General features: G+C 39.7%; 1 protein-coding gene across 1 annotated transcript; it reads right to left on the reverse strand.

The window, feature by feature from the left end:
* Positions 1–91: 91 nt before the first annotated feature.
* Positions 92–18,257, reverse strand: LOC100888377 (monocarboxylate transporter 10). Its single transcript, XM_030983157.1, has 7 exons — positions 18,191–18,257; positions 9,753–10,095; positions 7,026–7,322; positions 6,238–6,668; positions 4,132–4,357; positions 3,206–3,349; positions 92–2,271 (listed from the first exon to the last, which is right to left on the reverse strand). Exons 1-7 carry the CDS (start codon positions 18,215–18,217, stop codon positions 2,183–2,185), a joined length of 1,557 nt encoding a protein of 518 aa, XP_030839017.1. The 5' UTR covers positions 18,218–18,257; the 3' UTR covers positions 92–2,182.
* Between the last annotated feature and the right edge of the window lie 934 nt (positions 18,258–19,191).

Raw genomic sequence — 19,191 nt, forward strand, 5'->3', positions numbered from 1 at the left:
CCATCTGGATGGATAATTATTAATCAAATTATTTAATTCTAAATTGCATAATGTTTTTTAGATATAACATTTCAACTTTTGTTTACATGATTACATTTACCGTATATAATGATTAAATAGCATATGTCATGGTCATTTCAAATACAATTTGCAATGTCGCAAATGTAAAGTTATTTCTATGTTGTTCTATGTTTATAATGATCACATTTCTATGCAGTATCATAGGAAAAAAGTGTTTGGGCGTTTCAGTACAATGTGTCCGATACGTCACATTTATAATATAGCGTGTAAAGTTCTTCAAATTACCGTTTTAAATCAACTGTCTGGAAAAACAATCTGTCCGGATGCCCAACGTCTGGGTATACAACAAATTAAAGATTTTAATCTTTCTGCATTGTCATAAAGCATGTCCAAGTATTTGGTGACCCGCTTTGGTGTGATGTCGAAGTGCAACTTAAGTAAAACAACTGTAAAATTATCTATGACTTTCCGTAAATATTTACCTGTGTTAATATCTGTATCTGTATACAGGCTTTGACTGAAGTAATAAATGCAACTACCCATGTATTAAGCTACATCTAAACATAATTTGAGTTGGTCTAGTGGTGGGGTATTTACATGATCTAGGCTACTTGTAGAATGGCTTTGATTACTTTAATCCCGAGTCGTTGATCCCACATTTGCTTCGGTGACAAAACAGCTCCGGGCTTTATTTCCTCACAAGTATAGTATGGGGTTAGGGTTGCGATTTGGATTTAAATAGGATAAAAAAAGTAAGAAAGTAGTCAATTTTGAAAGTTGTAATCACTATACGTATATCTGCACAAACGGGAGAGTTATCCATGACTACGTCACAATACATTGGATAAATTGCCATTTTGACATTTGCATATAGATTTACAGTGGTCTCATAATTAAAAATCATAGTTCTCTTATGAAACAATCTGATCCGATCGATACACGCTTGTGAAAACACAACAATTCAAACACTTCCGATTGCAAGCATAGTGTCAATTTGGGGTCGATGATTATTTCGTGTCTCCATCATGGTATGATAAAGTGGGTTATAGTTTTTTGGAATTAAGAGACCTACAGTCAAACCTGTATATAAAGGCCGCCCAAGGGAAACAGGGAAAGTGGCCACTGTAGGCAGATGGCCTTTCCAGACAGGGTGTAATAACACACTTTTTGTTCTCGAGGGAAACAAAATACGTGGCCACTTAGACAATTGGCCTTTCTAGACAGGTTCAACTAAACATACATTCCTTCCTCAAGGGATACGAAATACATGTCAACTATAGACAGGTAACCTTTGTAGAGAGGTGACCACCATGATGGTTTGAATGTATATTCACATAATGGATGAGTAGTTAACAATAATCCCTGTGGGTGATATAGTTTGGTTGCTTTGTTTTCCACTATGCCACTCTCCCTATGAAGCGTCAATAAAAGACCGCGCAAATCTTTGACGTATTCCTACGTTAACAAATGACGCTTCGCATGCACCGGGCGAAACGGACTCTTTTTACTTTTTTTGTAATTATTAATTTACTAGCCTTCCGTCAATGCCACACACGAAATCCTGCAGTAAGCCATTGCGTCCCTGTGTCAATTTTATATGCGTCGGTGCCTTTATAGGCTACATCTTACCATGTCAAGTGTGTTTTTATGTGTCTATATCTCCTCGTTTGACGCAGTAGAATCGACGTCTGATTGTGCATACCACTGTGGATCACATTTGCACTCTTATGTCATCGGTGTTACGTTGCCCTATGATGATAAACCGAGATGTGCCTCCTTGCCATTCTGGAGGGTGTCGAGGGTGGGAAAAACCCAGATGACCACTGAACGCCTATTTCATTTCAGTACAAATGCTGTTTCAAAAACTACTTCTTTATTTAATAAATACAATGAAAATATATAGCAAAGACTAATTAACTTCATAGCACATTGTTCCTTGACTGTCAATGCATCGATCAGCGATTATCTACTGCCGTTCTCGCTTCAGTCGTTGTCCCATAATTATTATTGTCCGTCCTGACGTTGGCGTCGCCTACGTGGACTTCTCCTCTCATGAATAGTTTCGTCATCTCGATGATGTTTGATGCTCCTCCTAAACCCTTCGGTTCTCCTGCCTCTTGTCTCTTCTTCTCAATCTTCCTCTTAAGATCTATGATAGGGATCAACGTGAAGATGAGCATGGCGATGACGAAGAATAAAGTATTGACGTAAAATCGTTGTAGTATGAATGCGTTGCGTCGTAGATGACGCCTGTCAGGAAAGAGAGAAATGAAAGATTGTGTCATTTTTCAATCAAACAGTTTTCTTTATTCGATCGTAAATTCACTCAATATCCATGATTACCTGGTAACACAGGTTCAAAGGCTAGAGATGGGCGGGAATGTTCCTGTAGACCGACATCCAAAGATACCGACAGCCCACGAGACCGAAAATTAATGTCAATTGCCCACGAAACCAAAATATCGGTCCCGAGGGCTTGGTGACTTTTGGTCTCAAGGGCTGTCAATTATGGCCCTGTTTTATAAAACTTGTTATCAATAACAAGACACGAAATTGTCATTAGCTTACTGCTACTAAAATTGTTGCATTTGTTTGGCTGTGAGCAAATTTGTCATTTTTGGTTGATAAGAATTTTTATGAAACAGGGTGGGCTGTTGGTGACGTTGGTTGCAGCAGAATGATTATGGTTCAATTGTGCAAGTAAGCATGTATGGGGTGACAATGGGCTAGGTTCTAGACTTAGTCGTGAGGCGGTCAATTAGAGTATGCATTATTTAAACAAGTGTAGAAAATTGTATTCAAGATTAGCCACAACGTAATGCACCAGCTAAGATAGCTAATTTGCGCCATTTGCACACACTAACGTGTGCGTCAAAAATGATTTGGGTCAGCGTTGGGGTTGTGGCCGTTTTTAAAAACATGCATCTACAACTTGTTTGTTTGTTTGTTTTACCTGGTTACTAAGATAGCATATATATGCATGTAAATAAGCAACCTGGGGACTGACGGCTTTAAGTCATCGACGAGGGATTTGGTAATTAGGATCAATGCCGGACCAAAGGGCACTAGCGCATCGAATTGGTTTCGAACCCAGGACCTCCCGGTTACGAGACAACTGCTCTTCCACTGAGCCATCGTGTCCCCTGATAAATGCCTACGTCAAGTATAGGCTCGAACCTCGTACCTGCTATCATGGGTCCCACGATGATGGCAACACCGGGTGGTACCTGACAAAACGCCCAGGCCTGCTGGCGTAGTTCCTTTCTAAAGAGGCTGGTGTTTATCGGGAACACCAGGGCGTTGAAAGTTCCATTACAGAAACCAATACCTGAAACAGCATGAAAATAAGCTTTCTGTTTACACTCTTTTTCAAAGATACTAATCATCTCTAAAAATAATTCTAAAGTTCAGAATTATTAAATTTACAGATGACCCAAGACAGCAGGTAAAGGAAAGCAACATAAATTGAAAGAAAGAATTAAAGACAGAGAGTGACGAAGATCTGTAGAGGGTCATTGAAATCAATCCTAATTAAAGGCTTGAGGAAACAATTCTGGGTGTTTTTTGTTAAAATCTCCGGTCGCCCTTTTCCCTCTACTTCTTAAGAAGGCTGGGGCAGTATTGTGACAACTATACTTATCCTTACATTAGGGGAAAAGTTGCTTTAACTGTCTTCTTGTTTTAAAAAAACGCGCGGAATGAGGTTTCCCTTAACTTTAAGCGAACGCAGACAGCTTTGCGCAGCACACATGAATCAATAAGTTTGCATAACTTTGTTTTGTTTTAACAATTAACATTGTTTTACTAAGATAAAAGATAACATAAAATGTAGCGTCGTCTCAATCACCACCCCTGTATCAATGCTCTTTCAGAAATGACGCGGTCAACCGTCGCAAAAAAAAAAAACAACCCAAAACAACAAAACGCCGCGGTTTAACGTGTAAATGAATTGCACCTGCCGGCAACAAAGGTTTGACGCGCATTCAGTTTAATAGCTCTGTGTTATAATATACAGAACCGTCAAGCGTGCTACAATTACGTCATCATTAAAAATAACATGCCGCGGTTGACCGCTTCGTAACTGAACGAGGCTCTACTGGCAATACTCACAAGTAGCATAAAAGAACATGAGGAAGGCGTGGTGTGCAAAGACGGCTACATAGGTGACCACGGCCATAATACCACAAGCGAGAACAAAGACGTGGATGAGGGGGAAGGGGAGATGGTCCCCGAGCACCCCTACAGCCAAACGCCCCAACATGTCGGACGCCCCTTTTACCGTCATCACTAAGGACGCCTTCGCCGGCTGGATGCCGAGCCAAGTCATATAATTCACCTGAAGAGAAAATTAGATTACTATATTTGATGGTTTTTATTCCTAAATAATTTCCGTTTACATCGTCATGCATCTTTTTCGTTACCATGGTGAATAATGATCAGGGGCGGCGATCCCGGGGGAGACGGGGGGGGACACGTCCCCCCCCCCTTGATTTTTGTAGGGGGGATCGTCCCCCCCCCCCCGGAAAATTTGAAAAAGTACACAAAAATAATGTACAGCAAATACTGACTAAAGACTGCAACACACTATTAGGCTTTGGAGGGCCCAAGAGTGCAGCATTTAGACAAATAAAAATGCAAAAATCTTCTGGCTCGGGAGCTATGCTCCCTTGCATAATATCCTTCAAAATGTACAATTAATATTGTAGAAAAGTGAAGTGTGAAACAGGTATTTTGTTTGTTTTCATACTAAAGTTTTGCTAAGGAATATAATTTACCTTGACCCCTCTCGTTCACTATGCTCACTCACTCGTGCTTTGGGCAGTCCCCCCTCCCCCCCCCCCCCCCGATAAAATTCAAACGTGGTTTATTTCTAATTCGATACCAGTTACTAATTTACAAGTGCTACTGAAATGGCATGATTTTCCCCAAGCTTCCGGGGGCTCTGCCCCCTGTACCCCACTAAGGGCCCAAAGGCTTGTCCCTGGTTACTCAGCTGACCATAATTAAATTCCTAAAACACCTGAGCTTCCGGGGCTCCGCCCCCTGGACCCCACCAGGGCCCTAAGCGGGCCTCTGGATGGTCATCTGACCATATTCAAAAGCCTAAAACCCTGAGCTTACGGGGGCACCGTCCCCTAAACCCCACCAAGGGCCCTTTAAGGCGGCCCCTGGGTGCTCATCTGATCGTAATTAAGCTTCTGGGGGCTTTGCCCCCTGGACCCCAGTACGATTAGTGACCTGCATGCAAGTGTCACAAATAAGGTATCAAAATATGCTCATCTGACCCGTATTAAATGCCTAAAAACTCTGAGCTTCATGGGGCTCCGCCCCTTGACCCCCGCCGGGGCTTTGCCCCTGGACCCCACGCCAAAGTTATACCCAACTTAATTGCTTTGCTCTATCTGATCGCAAATACTTTATCCCCCCCCCCCCTCCTACTTTGAAAAACGGTTCCGCAGGGCCTGCATGTAACATGTAAGAGCAATGATGATGCGGATTTTTTTCTCCCCTTCCCCCAAAAAAACGTTTTGGCTCATTACGTCACTCCTCCCTCGTTCCTCGCATTTCGTTCCCCCCCCCCCCCCCGGTCATGAAAAGAAATCGCCGCCCCTGATAATGATTTATTATACACGTTCAAAGTCGCTTGTGTAATCCTTGCTTATTTGCCACCACTGTTACATCACACTAGCTATGTAATCATGATAATTATCACATATTAAAATGATCATAAAAGGGGATAGGTTAATGTGAATTAATATTTTAACACTTGTGTTTCAAAAGAGCATATAAATATAGATTTATTCTAAACTGAACCAGCTTCATGCTAATTGAAAAAAACTATGCACTTTTTCCATCAGTTTAATTTTTCCATCATTTTAAATTGTATTTATTTTCTATGTTTAGTATTACCGTGTTTATTTAGCATGCTAAGTAATATCGTGGTTCAATAATTTTGATTAAGAGAGAGAGGGAATGAGGAGGAGGGTAGGGATGAAAAGAGAGAGAGAGAGAGAGAGAGAGAGAGAGAGAGAGAGAGAGAGAGAGAGAGAGATACGGGCAGAGAGAGACGGGAGGGGGAAGGAGGGTGAGGAAGAGAGGGAGAGATAGAGTAAGAGAGCTGTGAGAGAAGGAGGGAGAGGGAAATAAGTGGTTGGAAGGAGAGAGGTAGACGTGAAGAGATTGGATGGGGGATGGAGGGGAGATTTTAGAACTCACCAAATGAATAAAAGGAAAGACATATCCCACTCCTTTGAAGAGTTGACCGACCATGAAGATAATAAAAAGTGGATCCAACCAAAGATCTCCATTGCAACTACCACAAATCCTCCTCGGCGGATTCTTCTCCTTCCGAATCATTTCCGCCAACCAACTACTCTCTGATTCAGCATCGTCGATTTCATGCACGCTCTGGACATCATCCTTGTTCCGATTTACGAGAACGGTTTCGTCGTCACAGTCCTGCATTATCAAATCATCGACATCGTCGACGTCGTTATCGTTGGCATACGCGTCGAAATCGGGTTGCTTTAAGACCGCGCTGCAGGGAAGACCGATGACGATGGTGAGGGCGGACAGGACGCGGAAGGCGTTGCGGAGACCAATGGATCCGACCAACGATTCGACCACGGGATTCATCGTCAGTGAACCTATGAGAGTTGAAAAATAACTTCCTTATGTATTTTTATATCAAACTTATGCCAACGATATAAATGTTGATGGCCCTCTTTCAAAGGAAGCACTGCAACATACAAAAACACATGAAATATATATAACGAGGGCCCCGTATCATAAGGATTTACAATCAATCGTTGATGAATCAATCTTAAGATTAATCTTACGTTTAATGATCTTTATAAAAACGGGGCCAAGGACTAAACATCAATTCAGAACAACGAATTAGTAAAAAAAAAATCTGTATTATAAGATAAGGAAAGGGACATTCTTTATTACTCGTATTCAGAATTACTCTTAATTTGTGAATACATATTACTTAGTCTCCTTACCAAATGGGATGCCAGCGGTCACAAGACAGGTTGCCAAGACGTGGTGCCGGTCGGGAAACCACGCCCCTGTCAGGACCAGCGGGGTGTTGTAGGTCAGGTTGGTGGCGAAGCCGAACATGATGCTATACGTCACCATCATCCACCACATGTCACGAACGAACGACGAGACGAAGAGGGCGAAGGACCCGAGGGCGACCCCGGCCAGGGCGCAGGGGCGGCAACCGAAGTGCATGTAGAGACGCGACGAGATCGGACTGCACACGTAGGCCAGGCCAAAGGCGAGCGAGCCGACCCAACCTGCAGTAAAGTAGAGGGGGGGGGGTATACGGGACGGAAAATAGAATATCATATTAGCGATACTATTTGTTGAATTATTAGATACATGAGAATTTAATGAATCATTAATATTTGCGGAATATACCTGTTACTAACGTATTTAAATGCACGTAACTGGCCAGAATCATTTGTCACTATTAATTGTTGATGCATCTGCTATACACAATGACATCTCTATTGATGGAATCCATAGATATAAATCATTTTTGATCCAACAAAATAAATAAAGATTGATTATGTACACGGTCTGGTTTTTGTTTTTTGGTTTGTTTTTGTCCCCCCCCCCACCCCTTTAGTATGCTTCTTCTTTTCTTTTTTTTTTAAATCATCCTCTCAAACAACAATATAATACTGTATTATATATACTTTATTACTGTTTTGGTGGCAGCAGCACCAATAAAGCCTTTGGCTTTCCTAGCTGTCTCCACATTCATATATATTTTTGTTGTTGTATTGTATTGTAAATGTTTCTCTTTAAGTTGTACGCTATGTTTTGTATTTTATATGTTTGTTATGATGTTTTTATGATGAATGAAATAAGGTTCAATTCAATTCAATTCAATTCTATTTAATTTTGCATACATTAACTGTTGCCAGGTCATGCAAAACTCTGGCAAGTTTTTGAGTTTTCAAGGGAAACCTTTCTTCAAGAAGTACGCATAACATTCGTAAACGGATCTATTGTTAAATTGTGAAAATACTTCTTTCTATTCTATTGTTTTAACATATCCAGGAGAGGATAACAGTTGGTTTGTCAGTTAAGATGAAATCATTCCCTTCCAGATGACAAAAACTAAATCTTTGGAAAGTGAAGGCTCCATATACACTTTCTATGTGCTCTCGTGAAGGATAACAAATTGAAAAATGGCAAATGGAAAAGCGAGTATAGAGTTATGAATGCAAGTGCCAAATATTAACAGAAAATAAGGTAGAGGTGTATATCGAGAGAGGTGAGTGATATAGAGAGAAAGGGGAGGGAGGGAGAGAGAGAGAGAGAGAGAGAGAGAGAGAGAGAGAGAGAGAGAGAGAGAGAGAGAGGGGGGGGGAGAGTAAGATACAGACAGACAGTCAGATGGAGACATACATACATACAGAGATACAGGTGAAGGAGGGGGATGCATGCAGAGCGAGAGACAGAAAGACAGATTGACAGAGGGAGAGAGTGGGAGACAGGGGAAGTGAGAGAAAGAGAGAGAGAGAGAGAGAGAGAGAGAGAGAGAGAGAGAGAGAGAGAGAGAGAGAGAGAGAGAGTGGATGTACAGAGAGAAAGAGAGATGGGGAATGGGGTGGAAAAGAAATGTCACGCAGTTTATTAGGGTCGTATTCTACCGGGTGTTGATATCAGGTGTTGCTGTACCTGTTCAATTAGTTGTGATTGAGCTTCCTCATTTATACTCAGTCATAATTTAGCATTCCGATTTTTGTACAAATAATACGGCGGCATACATGTAGCTTACAAATTTGGCAGAACTGTGCCCTTTTGTCTATTAAACAGGCACAAAACTTGAACAATATTAGATCTATAGATATATTATATTAGATATATAAATCTTGCCTTAAATATTACAGGCGGTGGTGAGCCATTGCAATAAGAGCGATTATATTTGTTGATCAAATAGAACAGGGTATGTGTGTGGGGTATGTGTGTGGGTGAAGTGAATACATAGAGCTAGAATTAGCTTTCAAATAAGTCGTGCTCATCTTAAAGGGCCATCCGACACTTGTAATAACTACATTAGCATAGAAGCAGAAAATAAATGAATCAGGCCAATGATAAGGAACTTATGAATGTTTGTAATTATGAGATCACTAAATCCATGCAAATTTCAAATTGGCAATTCGGTCAGTGGATTTGTAACGTAGTCTTGTAACAATTCACCCTTTGTCTTGAAACAAAATATCATTAATCATCATTTTTCCCGCTCATATGTGAAAAAAATATCATGAAAAGCACATCACCACAGATCCTGTAAAAAGAAAAAAAAAATCTCTTTTTCTTCTTCTTCTTTTTACAATTTCTTGGGGGGCATGGAAAGCACATCACCACAGATCCTGTAAAAAGAAAAAAAAAACTTTCTCTTTTTCTTCTTCTTCTTTTTGCTAATTTCTTGGGGGAGGGGAGGGGTAGAGGGGAGGGGTAGACACAAGTCATGAAATACCATGTTCATGTTCGACTCTTTCTATGTTCTATTTATACCTAATAATTATCAACTATGATATCTTAGGGACGTTGCGCTTCAAACATTTTTTGTTTATGCACTGTTCATACTATGTATTACATCTCAATGTAACCCACTGAATTTTATTATCTGTAAACGATTATTTTACATGGTGAATAAATAAAACAAACAAACAACAAACAAATACAAATCACAAACATATAATACGCACTAAGGGTAGACGTTTTGTCCGTCTTGTAGAGCTCGAGGAACGAGGGCAGGAGCTCGCCGAAACTCATGATGATGCCGAAAAATGGAACATTGATGACGCAACTAGCTAAACACACCATCCAGCCTCGAATATTCTCGATCTGCTTCAATCTCGTTAGTAGAGACGGTCTCCGCGGCGACGAGGGAGGGGCGTGATGACCGGAAGTGTCTTTGGCGGTGGTCGACGATGTGGGTGTAGGCGAGGTCGGCGGCGAGAATGATTCGGCGATGCGGATGGACATGAGGTAAGCCGTCTCGGTGGGCGAGGAGTCTCGGGAGAGGAGAGGAGACCTGGTATCGTCCACCTGATGATATAAAAAAAAAAGGAGAAAGAGAAAAACCGTCATTGTTGGTCAAACAGTTTTTGAGCGTCAAGTAACGCCTGGCTGGAATGCTCCCCAGGGAGTGGAGATTGTGCACACAGTGTGTGCGGGCAAGCACTGAATCCAATGCCCGGGGTAATTGTAAAGCGCTTAGAGACGTCCGAGATGTATGAGGCGCTTTATAGAAGCTGAATATTATAGCAAAGAGAGAAGGGGACAGAGAAGGAGTTGGGATAAACGATGAGAAGAAGAGAGAGAGAGAGAGAGAGGGATAGAAAATTGAAGATATATGGGAGAGGAAGAGGGTGATCGGAAGGTGGAGAGTGGCAGAGTGAGTTTGAGAGCAGAAGGGAGGGAGAAACAGTGAGATATGGGAAAGGAAGGGTAAGAGAAATATATATAAAACATGGTTAAGGGAGGAAGAGACAGAGATAAAAAGAAAGATAGTTTAGAGAGAGAGGAAGAGGGGAAGATAGGGAGAGAAAGTGTGAGAAAATAGAGAGAAAGTGACAGGAAAAAGAGAGAGATGAGGAAGAATTCAGATTTTCGTGGAGAAAGAGAGGCAGACAGAGTTCAAAGGAAAAGATACGGAAAAGAAAATGAGACAGGGATAAATGGAGTAAAGGGAAAGGTAAAGAAAGAGAGAGAGAGAGAGAGAGAGAGAGAGAATGAGTGAGGGAGAGAGACAGGCGCGGATCCAGGGGGGGCCGAGCGGGCCTTGGCCCCCCCCCCCCCCCCGCAAAAAAAAAGGAGACAGAGAGAGGGAAAAGAAGGGAAAGGGAAAGAGGAGAGAAAGGGGAAAAAAGAAGACGAAGAAGAAAGGAAAAGAGGGATGAAGGAGATCGGGGAGGTGGGGTAAAAGGACTTGCCTCCCAGGCTGTTGCCTCCCCCCCCCCCCCCCCCCCCCCAATAAAAAAATAAAAATAGAAGGAAGGAAAGGGAAAGATAAAAGAAGAAGAGGAGATAAAGGGAAGGAAAAAAGAGGAAGAAGAAAACAAAAGAAGGGGGATATCAGTTGCAATTTTCCTGCCAACAGATTGTGGATCGGGGGGGGGACAAAAGGCCCTTGCCTTAAAAGAGGAGAGCTAAAAGGGAACAAAAAAGAGGAAGAAGAAAGAAAAAGTAGACAAGAAAGGGAGATCAGTTGCGGTTAATCCCGCCAACAATGTGTGAAGCGGGGTGGGGCCAAAATGACCTTGCCCTCCTCCAGCAAACATAAAAGAGAAAGAAGGAAGGGAATGGAAAGGAAAAGAGGAGAGAAAGGGAAAAAAAAAGAAAGAGAATGAAGAAAGGTAAGGGATATCAGTTGCAATTTTCCCGCCAACAAGGTGTAGATCGGGGGGGGGGGCACTGGCGTACTGATAGGGGAGGGGGGGCTTTGGGGAAATAAAATTCAAACGTGGTTTATTTCTAATTCCATAACGGTGATTTACAAATAATGCTGAAATGACATAATTTTAAGTATATTATACTTTTTTATGCGTTTGTTGGAAAATGACAAACTCCTAAATTTACAGCCAGGCAAGGAAATGCTTCTTGAGATGCCTACATGTCAGGGCTCGCGGAACGGCGGGGATCGAGATCCTCGAACCCCCACCCCCCCCCCCCCCCCCCCCCTACCCACTTTTTTGAAAAAGTATATTAAAGAGAAAAAGAAAGAAAGAGAGCAAGAAAGAAAAAAATAGTTAACTGCCAGTGTCACATTATAATGAGGTATCAAAATATGCTCATCTGACCATGATTAAATGCCTAAAACCCCTGGATTCCACCTAGGGCCCTAAGGCGGGCCCTTAGATGCTCATCTGTTGGTAACTTAATGCCTAAAACCCCTGATTTCTGTGGGCTTTGCCGCCTGGACCCCACGCCAAATAGTTTCCTGCCGGTGTCACAAAATAATAAGGTATCAAAAAATGCTCATCTGACCGTAATTAAACACCTAAAACCCCTGAACTTCCGGGGCTCTGCCCCCTGGACCCGACAAAGAGCCCTAAGGCGGGCCCCTTGATACTCATCTGACCGTAATTGAGTGCCTAAAACCCTTGGGCTTCCGGGGCTCCGACCCCTGAACCCCACGCCAATTAGTAACCTGCCAGTGTCACAATTAGGTATCAAAATAATGCTTATCTGACCGTAATTAAATGTCTTAAACCCCTGAACTTCGGGGGCTCTGCCCCTGGACCCCGCCGAGGGACCTAAGGCGGACCCCTGAGTGCTAATCTGACCATAAATTATTGCATTAAACCCCTGAGCTTCCGGGGCGGACAAGGTATCAACATTATGTTCATCTGACCGCAGGCGCGTAGCCAGGGGGGCAGTGGGGTGGTCCCCCAAAAATGCCGGCCAAAAAAAGAGGAGTGAAAAGGAAAATTCAAATTCAATTCAAATTCAAATTCAAATTTCAAATTCAAATTCAATTCAAATTCAATTCAAAGTTTATTCAACACTCTTCATAAAAACATTTAAAACATACAAATACAGAATGGAGTTATAAATATTAAAAAACACAAAAAGGTGATAACAAATACAATGGCAATTTATAAGAGCATTTGGGATAGGCACAAAGGAGGGAAGTTCCTTATATAAAAGCCTACCCCTAAAAACACACATACATGAGAACGAGAAAAATAGAACAGAACAAAAAAACAAAGAACATATTAAAACTTACTATCATGCACGATCAGAGTATATAAGAAAAATGTCAAAAATTTGTCTATACTATTGATACTAATTATTATACTTGTTTAACAGAAATTGTTTATATTTAATTTTAAAAAGATTGAGAGTTTTGCATTTTTTTATTTCCTGAGGTATACTATTCCATATTAATGGTCCTTTAAAAAATAGTGAATTTTTCATACAAGTCGTTCTAATCTTGGGGAGGTGATAATTTAGGGCATTCCTAGTATTAAAATTATGCACATCACAATTCAAGTTAAAACATGTTGATAAAAAGGTAGGCAAGTTGCCATTAAAACATGAAAACATGAAAACTGCAATATAAAAATTATGCATATCGATTACATTCAGAATTCCAAGTTTACAAAATAAAGGATTACAGTGAGCATAATATTGGGAATGGGTTATAATGCGTATTGCTTTCTTTTGAAGAATAAGTAACCTTAACATATCATTTTTATTAAAATTTGCCCATGCAACTATACAGTAATTAACATATGGTGTTATTAATGTATGATACAACATTTTCAAAATATTTAAGGGATAAAAATGAACTTTATATAAAATACCAATATTTTTTGCTATTTTATTGCACACCACATTTATATGCTCATGCCACTTCAATTTATGATTAATTACAATACCTAAAAACTTAAGATTATCTACACGTTCAAAATTATGATCATTTACTCGTAAGTGCATGTTGTTAAAATCAATATTTCTATTTGTAAAAACCATAAACTTAGTTTTATCATAATTTAAAACCAATTTATTATATAAAAACCAATTAGAAAGTTTCAAAATTTCTTGCTTAAAAACATTTTGTAAAACCTGGACATCAGAATGAGACATAAAAACACTTGTGTCATCAGCAAATAAAATAAATTTTAGTTTATCAGAAATATTGCACATGTCATTAACATAAATAATAAATAAAAGAGGTCCAAGGATGGATCCTTGAGGCACTCCACATCTAAGTTTTTCAATATTAGACTTATCTTTATTTATTTGTACAAATTGGGTTCTATTTTCTAAATAACTTTCAAACCATTTTAAAGTTACTCCACGAATACCATAATAATATAATTTTTTCAATAAAATAGTGTGGTCCAATGTATCAAATGCTTTACTTAAATCTAAAAAAAGGCCCATTAAGATATGATTATTTTCAAAAGTTTTCAAAACATTATAAATAAAATGCATAATTGCATTAGATGTAGAGTGACCAGGTCTAAAACCATATTGACATTCAGAGATAATATTACACTTATTTAAAAACATAAAAAGTCGATTATAAACAGCTCTTTCTACAATCTTGGAGAAAACAGGGAGTATAGATATAGGTCGATAATTAGAAACATTTTCTTTAGTGCCATTTTTAAAAACAGGAATAACCTTTGCAAGTTTTAATTGCTCTGGTACTATACCTGCAGATAAAGAAATATTGAATATTGCACTTAAAGGACATGATATAATATGAACAACTTTTTTCAATAATTTAACACTTACATCATCATGACCACAACTCTTATTATTTTTTAATTTACTTACAATATTGATTATTTCTGTGGGGGTAATGGGATTAAAAAAAGCTGTACATGAATTAAAATCAATATTACTATAAATGTCATCATTACTAAAATCATTATCTATGTTGTTGTCTAAATTATCAGTTAAGCTAGGTCCTATATTAATAAAAAAATTATTAAAAACAGAGCATATTTCTTTCTTATCACATATAGCTTGATCATTACACACAAAAGGGAGTAGACAAAGAAAATTTTGTAATTCAGACAAGGATTAAGAGTCGAAAACTTTACAACGATTCGTCTTCTTTCTCTAATAATTTAATGAAACGTAAAATCTTCCGCGCTTCGCGCGAGAGGGGGAACCTGAATTTAGACGAAGATTAAGAGTCGATAACGACACAATGAATCGTCTTCTTTCTCTAATGATTTAATGAAACGTAAAAGCTTCCGCGTGAGGGGGGGGGGAACATAATTTAGACGAGGATTATTTTTGGGAACGGTACAACGAATCGTCTCCTATCTCTAATAATGTATTGAAATGTCAAAGCTTCCGCGCTTCGCGAAGGAGGGAGGGGGAAAACTCGTCCCTCCCTGCGCCCACCCCCCCCCCCTAATTACATCACTGCTGGTCACCATTACGTACCAATATTTGGCTTGCATAATTTCAAATTTGGGCCCCCCTAAGAAATCCTGGATCCGCGCCTGGTCGGCCGTCTGGTTGCTTATTTACAAGCATTTATGATTTTTAAGCAGTCAGGTAAAATAACCACCTAATAACCATCAATGACGTGGGAGATAAAGTAATACCATATGGCACTTGTGTTTAAAGGAGAGTTGGTTTCTGTGGCCAAGAAAAGTTCTATCTATATGTAAATGAGACAAAATGTGAAGGTATAGCAAATCCACATTTTTAATCACGAGTTAAATTATATGTGGATATGTGTATATAATTTAACTCGTGATTAAAAATGTGGATTTTCTATACCTTCACATTTTGTCTCATTTACATGGGAGATAAAGTAATACCATATGGCACTTGTGTTTAAAGGAGAGTTGGTTTCTGTGGCCAAGAAAAGTTCTGTCTATATGTAAATGAGACAAAATGTGAAGGTATAGAAAATCCACATTTTTAATCACGAGTTAAATTATATGTTGATATGTGTATGTGTTTTTACGCGTAGATCATAATCAAAATATTATACACGGTTCAGCATTTGCTCAAAAAGCTATATAGACCATGATTAAGGAACAACGTACCATAACTCGACTGTCTCCAATAACATTGATAGCGGCTTCGGAGAGGACTTTTTGTTAGCAATGGAATCCAATGACCGGGGTAATATGTAAGGCGTTTAGACACATAGGAGCTCTATACAAACGTGACTATTATCTTTAAACTTGAAATCCATTTTACATAACCCAAGAAAATGTCAGACAAAATCCATTAAACTATAACTCCGAAGCCTGTGCCTAAATTAAAAACTTTAAAAACACCCACTAGTAGATAGAAACGCACTCTCTTGAATGCTATCATTATTTTTGTAATCAGATTATCCAAAAACTCTGTGAAAACAACATTTCCCATACGATGAGGTATAGTAATTGAGTGCCTAAAACCCTTGGGCTTCCAAGGGCTCCGACCCCTGAACCCCACGCCAATTAGGGACCTGCCAGTGTCACAATTAGGTATCAAAATAATGCTCATCTGACCGTAATTAAATGCCTAAAACCCCTGAACTTCCGGGGCTCTGCCCTCTGGACCCCGCCTAGGGCCCTAAGGCGGACCCCTGAGTGCTAATCTGACCGTAAATTATTGCCTTAAACCCCTGACCTTCCGGGGGCGGACAAGGTATCAACATAATATGTTCATCTGACCGCAGGCGCGTAGCCAGGGGGGCAGTATGGTCCCCCAAAAACCGCCGGCCAAAAAAAATAGAGGTGTGGAAAGGAAGAGGACGTATGAAGAAAAGGGTGTAGACAAAGAACATTTTTGATATTCAGACAAGGATTAAGAGTCGAGAACGTTACAACGATTGGTATTCTTTCTCTAAAAAATCTTTCGCGCTTCGCGCGGGAGGGGGAAAACTGAATTTAGACGAAGATTAGGAGTCGATAACACGACACAATGAATTGTCTTCTTTCTCTAATGATTGAATGAAACGTTAAAGCTTCCGCGCGAGGGGGGGGGGGGGAACATAATTCAGACGAGGATTATTTTTGGGAACGGTAAAACGAATCATCTTCTTTCTCTAATAATTGATTGCAATGTCAAAGCTTCCGCACTTCGCGGAGGAGGGTGGGTGGAAACCCACCCCCCCCCCCCCAAATTACATCACTGCTGGTCACCATTATGTACCAATATTTGGCTCGCATAATTTCAAATTTGGGCCCCCCCCCCCCCCCTAAGAAATCCTGGATCCGCGCCTGGAGAGAGAGAGAGAAGGCCAGGGGGAAGAGAATGGGGATCCAGATGTAATTTTAATACGATAAGCAGATAAACTCTACCTAATATATGCTGCCTAATTTTTTTTTTGGTATAGCTCCTTGCTGCCTCCATATCAAAATGGCTTTTAAAGATAGTTACATTAGACTAGAGTAGACCAGCCAAACATTAAAAAAGGATCTAGCAAAATATTCCATGGCATTGCCCGTAAAATGCCGTCCACAGTAAAGAAATCATGTCTTGGCTGGTCTACTTCTTCTTTTTTCACTTTCATGTTTCTTTCAACACGTAAATTATATCATCATTATCAAAGAAACTACTCGATCTGTTTCAAACAGCTGAACTATATTGTTGGAATATGCTATGGAAGAATGTCTATTCATTTGAATGCATTAATGGTCTAATTAATCTTTTATTATTAATTGTATCGATGCAGGTAATCGCGACCACACTGACCCTTTATTTCCCACTTTAAAAACTCTAAAAACAAGTTATATAGAATACATGCAAAAATCTTTGTTCATGTTTCGGCTTAATTCCGGTATCCCCCCCCCCCCCATCACTAGTCATATTATTCCAAAATAATGCTAATTTTCATTCCTACCCAACCAGGCGTTCCAATGACTATCAAAGCGGCGAGGCGATTTTTTTTTTTTTTTTTTTTGCTATTTTGAACCCACATAAGTGACGTTCTCCTGGCATCTAATAACATCTACTGATACTGTGTGGGTCTGGACACATGATGACGTTTTTCTATGCACATCACATTTTTATTTGGCAGCCCAAGGTGGGGGGTTAGACCCCCTAACGCCCTCACCCCCGTAGATCCACCCCTGCCTCCCGTTTGATGTTTTCGATTAGTTACAGCCAGTCGTACTTTATTCTATATACATTCTTTTGTCATGTGTACAATTTGCAATGTTTTATTTGTTATACTGTATACTATGTGTAAAACTGCAAAAGAAAAAGTAAATCAAATCAAATCTTGGAACCCATGTTGTATTTCACTGTGTGAGTCCCTCACTGTTCCTAAAATAAAGGTCACTCGGTTATATCATCAGTTGTACAACTCTGACATCATTATTTTCATCAAAGTTGGCTAACTCACACGGGAGAATCCCGAGCATTGAGGAAACTAAAATATTGAGAGGTTGTTAATAAAAATGCACGCTTTTTGCGTCTAATACGGACTCGGTTATCTCATAAGTTGTACAACTCTGACATCAATATTTTCATCAAGTTGGCTACTCTCATTGGAGAATCACGAGCAAGAAAAACTGAAAGATTGTAAATAAAAATGCACGCCTATGTTGGGGCATCCTATACGGTAACCACACAAACAAATCGAAATCAAATACATAATACATGAACTCATAAACTTGGAATAAAAAACACAGAACTCTGCAAGGAAATCTATAATGTTTCCTACCTCATGGATTTCATCGCGTTTGCCCATTCCGAAAAAGTCGGATGCTCCTGTCCAGGATGAAAATAGTGCCGAGCTCTTATTCCATATTTTTTCTCCTTAATCGATCAAATTAAAACTATGAATTATAACCGTATCCTTGTGATTATGTCCTTTCATCAGCTGTTCAAAATCGAACGAATTCTATCTTTTTGCCAGTCCGACTCTATATTTAAAAGACTAGCCGCTACGTTCGCTTTAGTCGGAACAATCAACGCACTAGGTTCGAAAAGGGACAGCCGACGTATTGCTGTTTTGCTTAATGATGTACGGCAAAGAAGTTCCTCTCAATCACTTTCCTCCTAATTTGTGTCCGAAATTAGATGTCAAATTTGATGAAGTGGCCTTTCTCACCAACTGAGGAGAAGTCTGCAAAAAAAGAAACGTTGCACGTCATTAAAACTAAAGCCACAAACTTGAAATGCAAAAACTTTCGTTTTTTAACAAACAAGTTATAGTATTGTGCGATGATAATTGTGAAAGCATATGTGAGGAAAACACCTTGGTATGTTGAAGACATGAATAATTTATTACTATCGAGAGTTTTTACAATCGAAGCGATCGATTGGTCCTATTTGAGTACAAAGGGGCGATTCACTGACGTTGGAGGCTTGTTGGGGCGGGAGTTAGGGACGTATTGTGGGCATGAAAGGCGTATAGAAATCAATATCGACCTTGGCTATTTTGAATTGTTGGAGTCAGAAACACGCTCTACTTGAAGAAAGTAGACCACGTCTCGCCGTTATTTAAAATGACTTGAACAATTAGTACCACTGACCCAGTGAATGGTCAGTACAGCACTGACCATTTACTACCCATTCGCGTATTCATTAAAGGGTCACTAAATTACAAATTCAGGTGGACTTTTGTTGATCTGTAATAATATATACATCACATATCTTTTGACTTTCTGATGTACATTTATGTCATACATTTTATATTATTTTATCTATTATTTTTTTCTA

Source organism: Strongylocentrotus purpuratus, unplaced genomic scaffold, assembly GCF_000002235.5.
Source record: "Strongylocentrotus purpuratus isolate Spur 01 unplaced genomic scaffold, Spur_5.0 spur5_scaffold_13, whole genome shotgun sequence".
Taxonomy (NCBI): domain Eukaryota; kingdom Metazoa; phylum Echinodermata; class Echinoidea; order Camarodonta; family Strongylocentrotidae; genus Strongylocentrotus; species Strongylocentrotus purpuratus.

What these genes read in the sequence shown, in the direction of transcription:
- LOC100888377 (XM_030983157.1), bottom strand. Translation starts at nt 18,217, where the DNA reads ATGGGCAAACGCGATGAAATCCATGAG. An exon ending in AACGCGATGAAATCCATGAG is followed by an intron (nt 10,096 to 18,190) that starts GTAGGAAACATT and finishes TTATATCATCAG; the next exon opens with GTGGACGATACCAGGTCTCC. An exon ending in GACCGCTGGCATCCCATTTG is followed by an intron (nt 6,669 to 7,025) that starts GTAAGGAGACTA and finishes CAACTCTCATAG; the next exon opens with GTTCACTGACGATGAATCCC.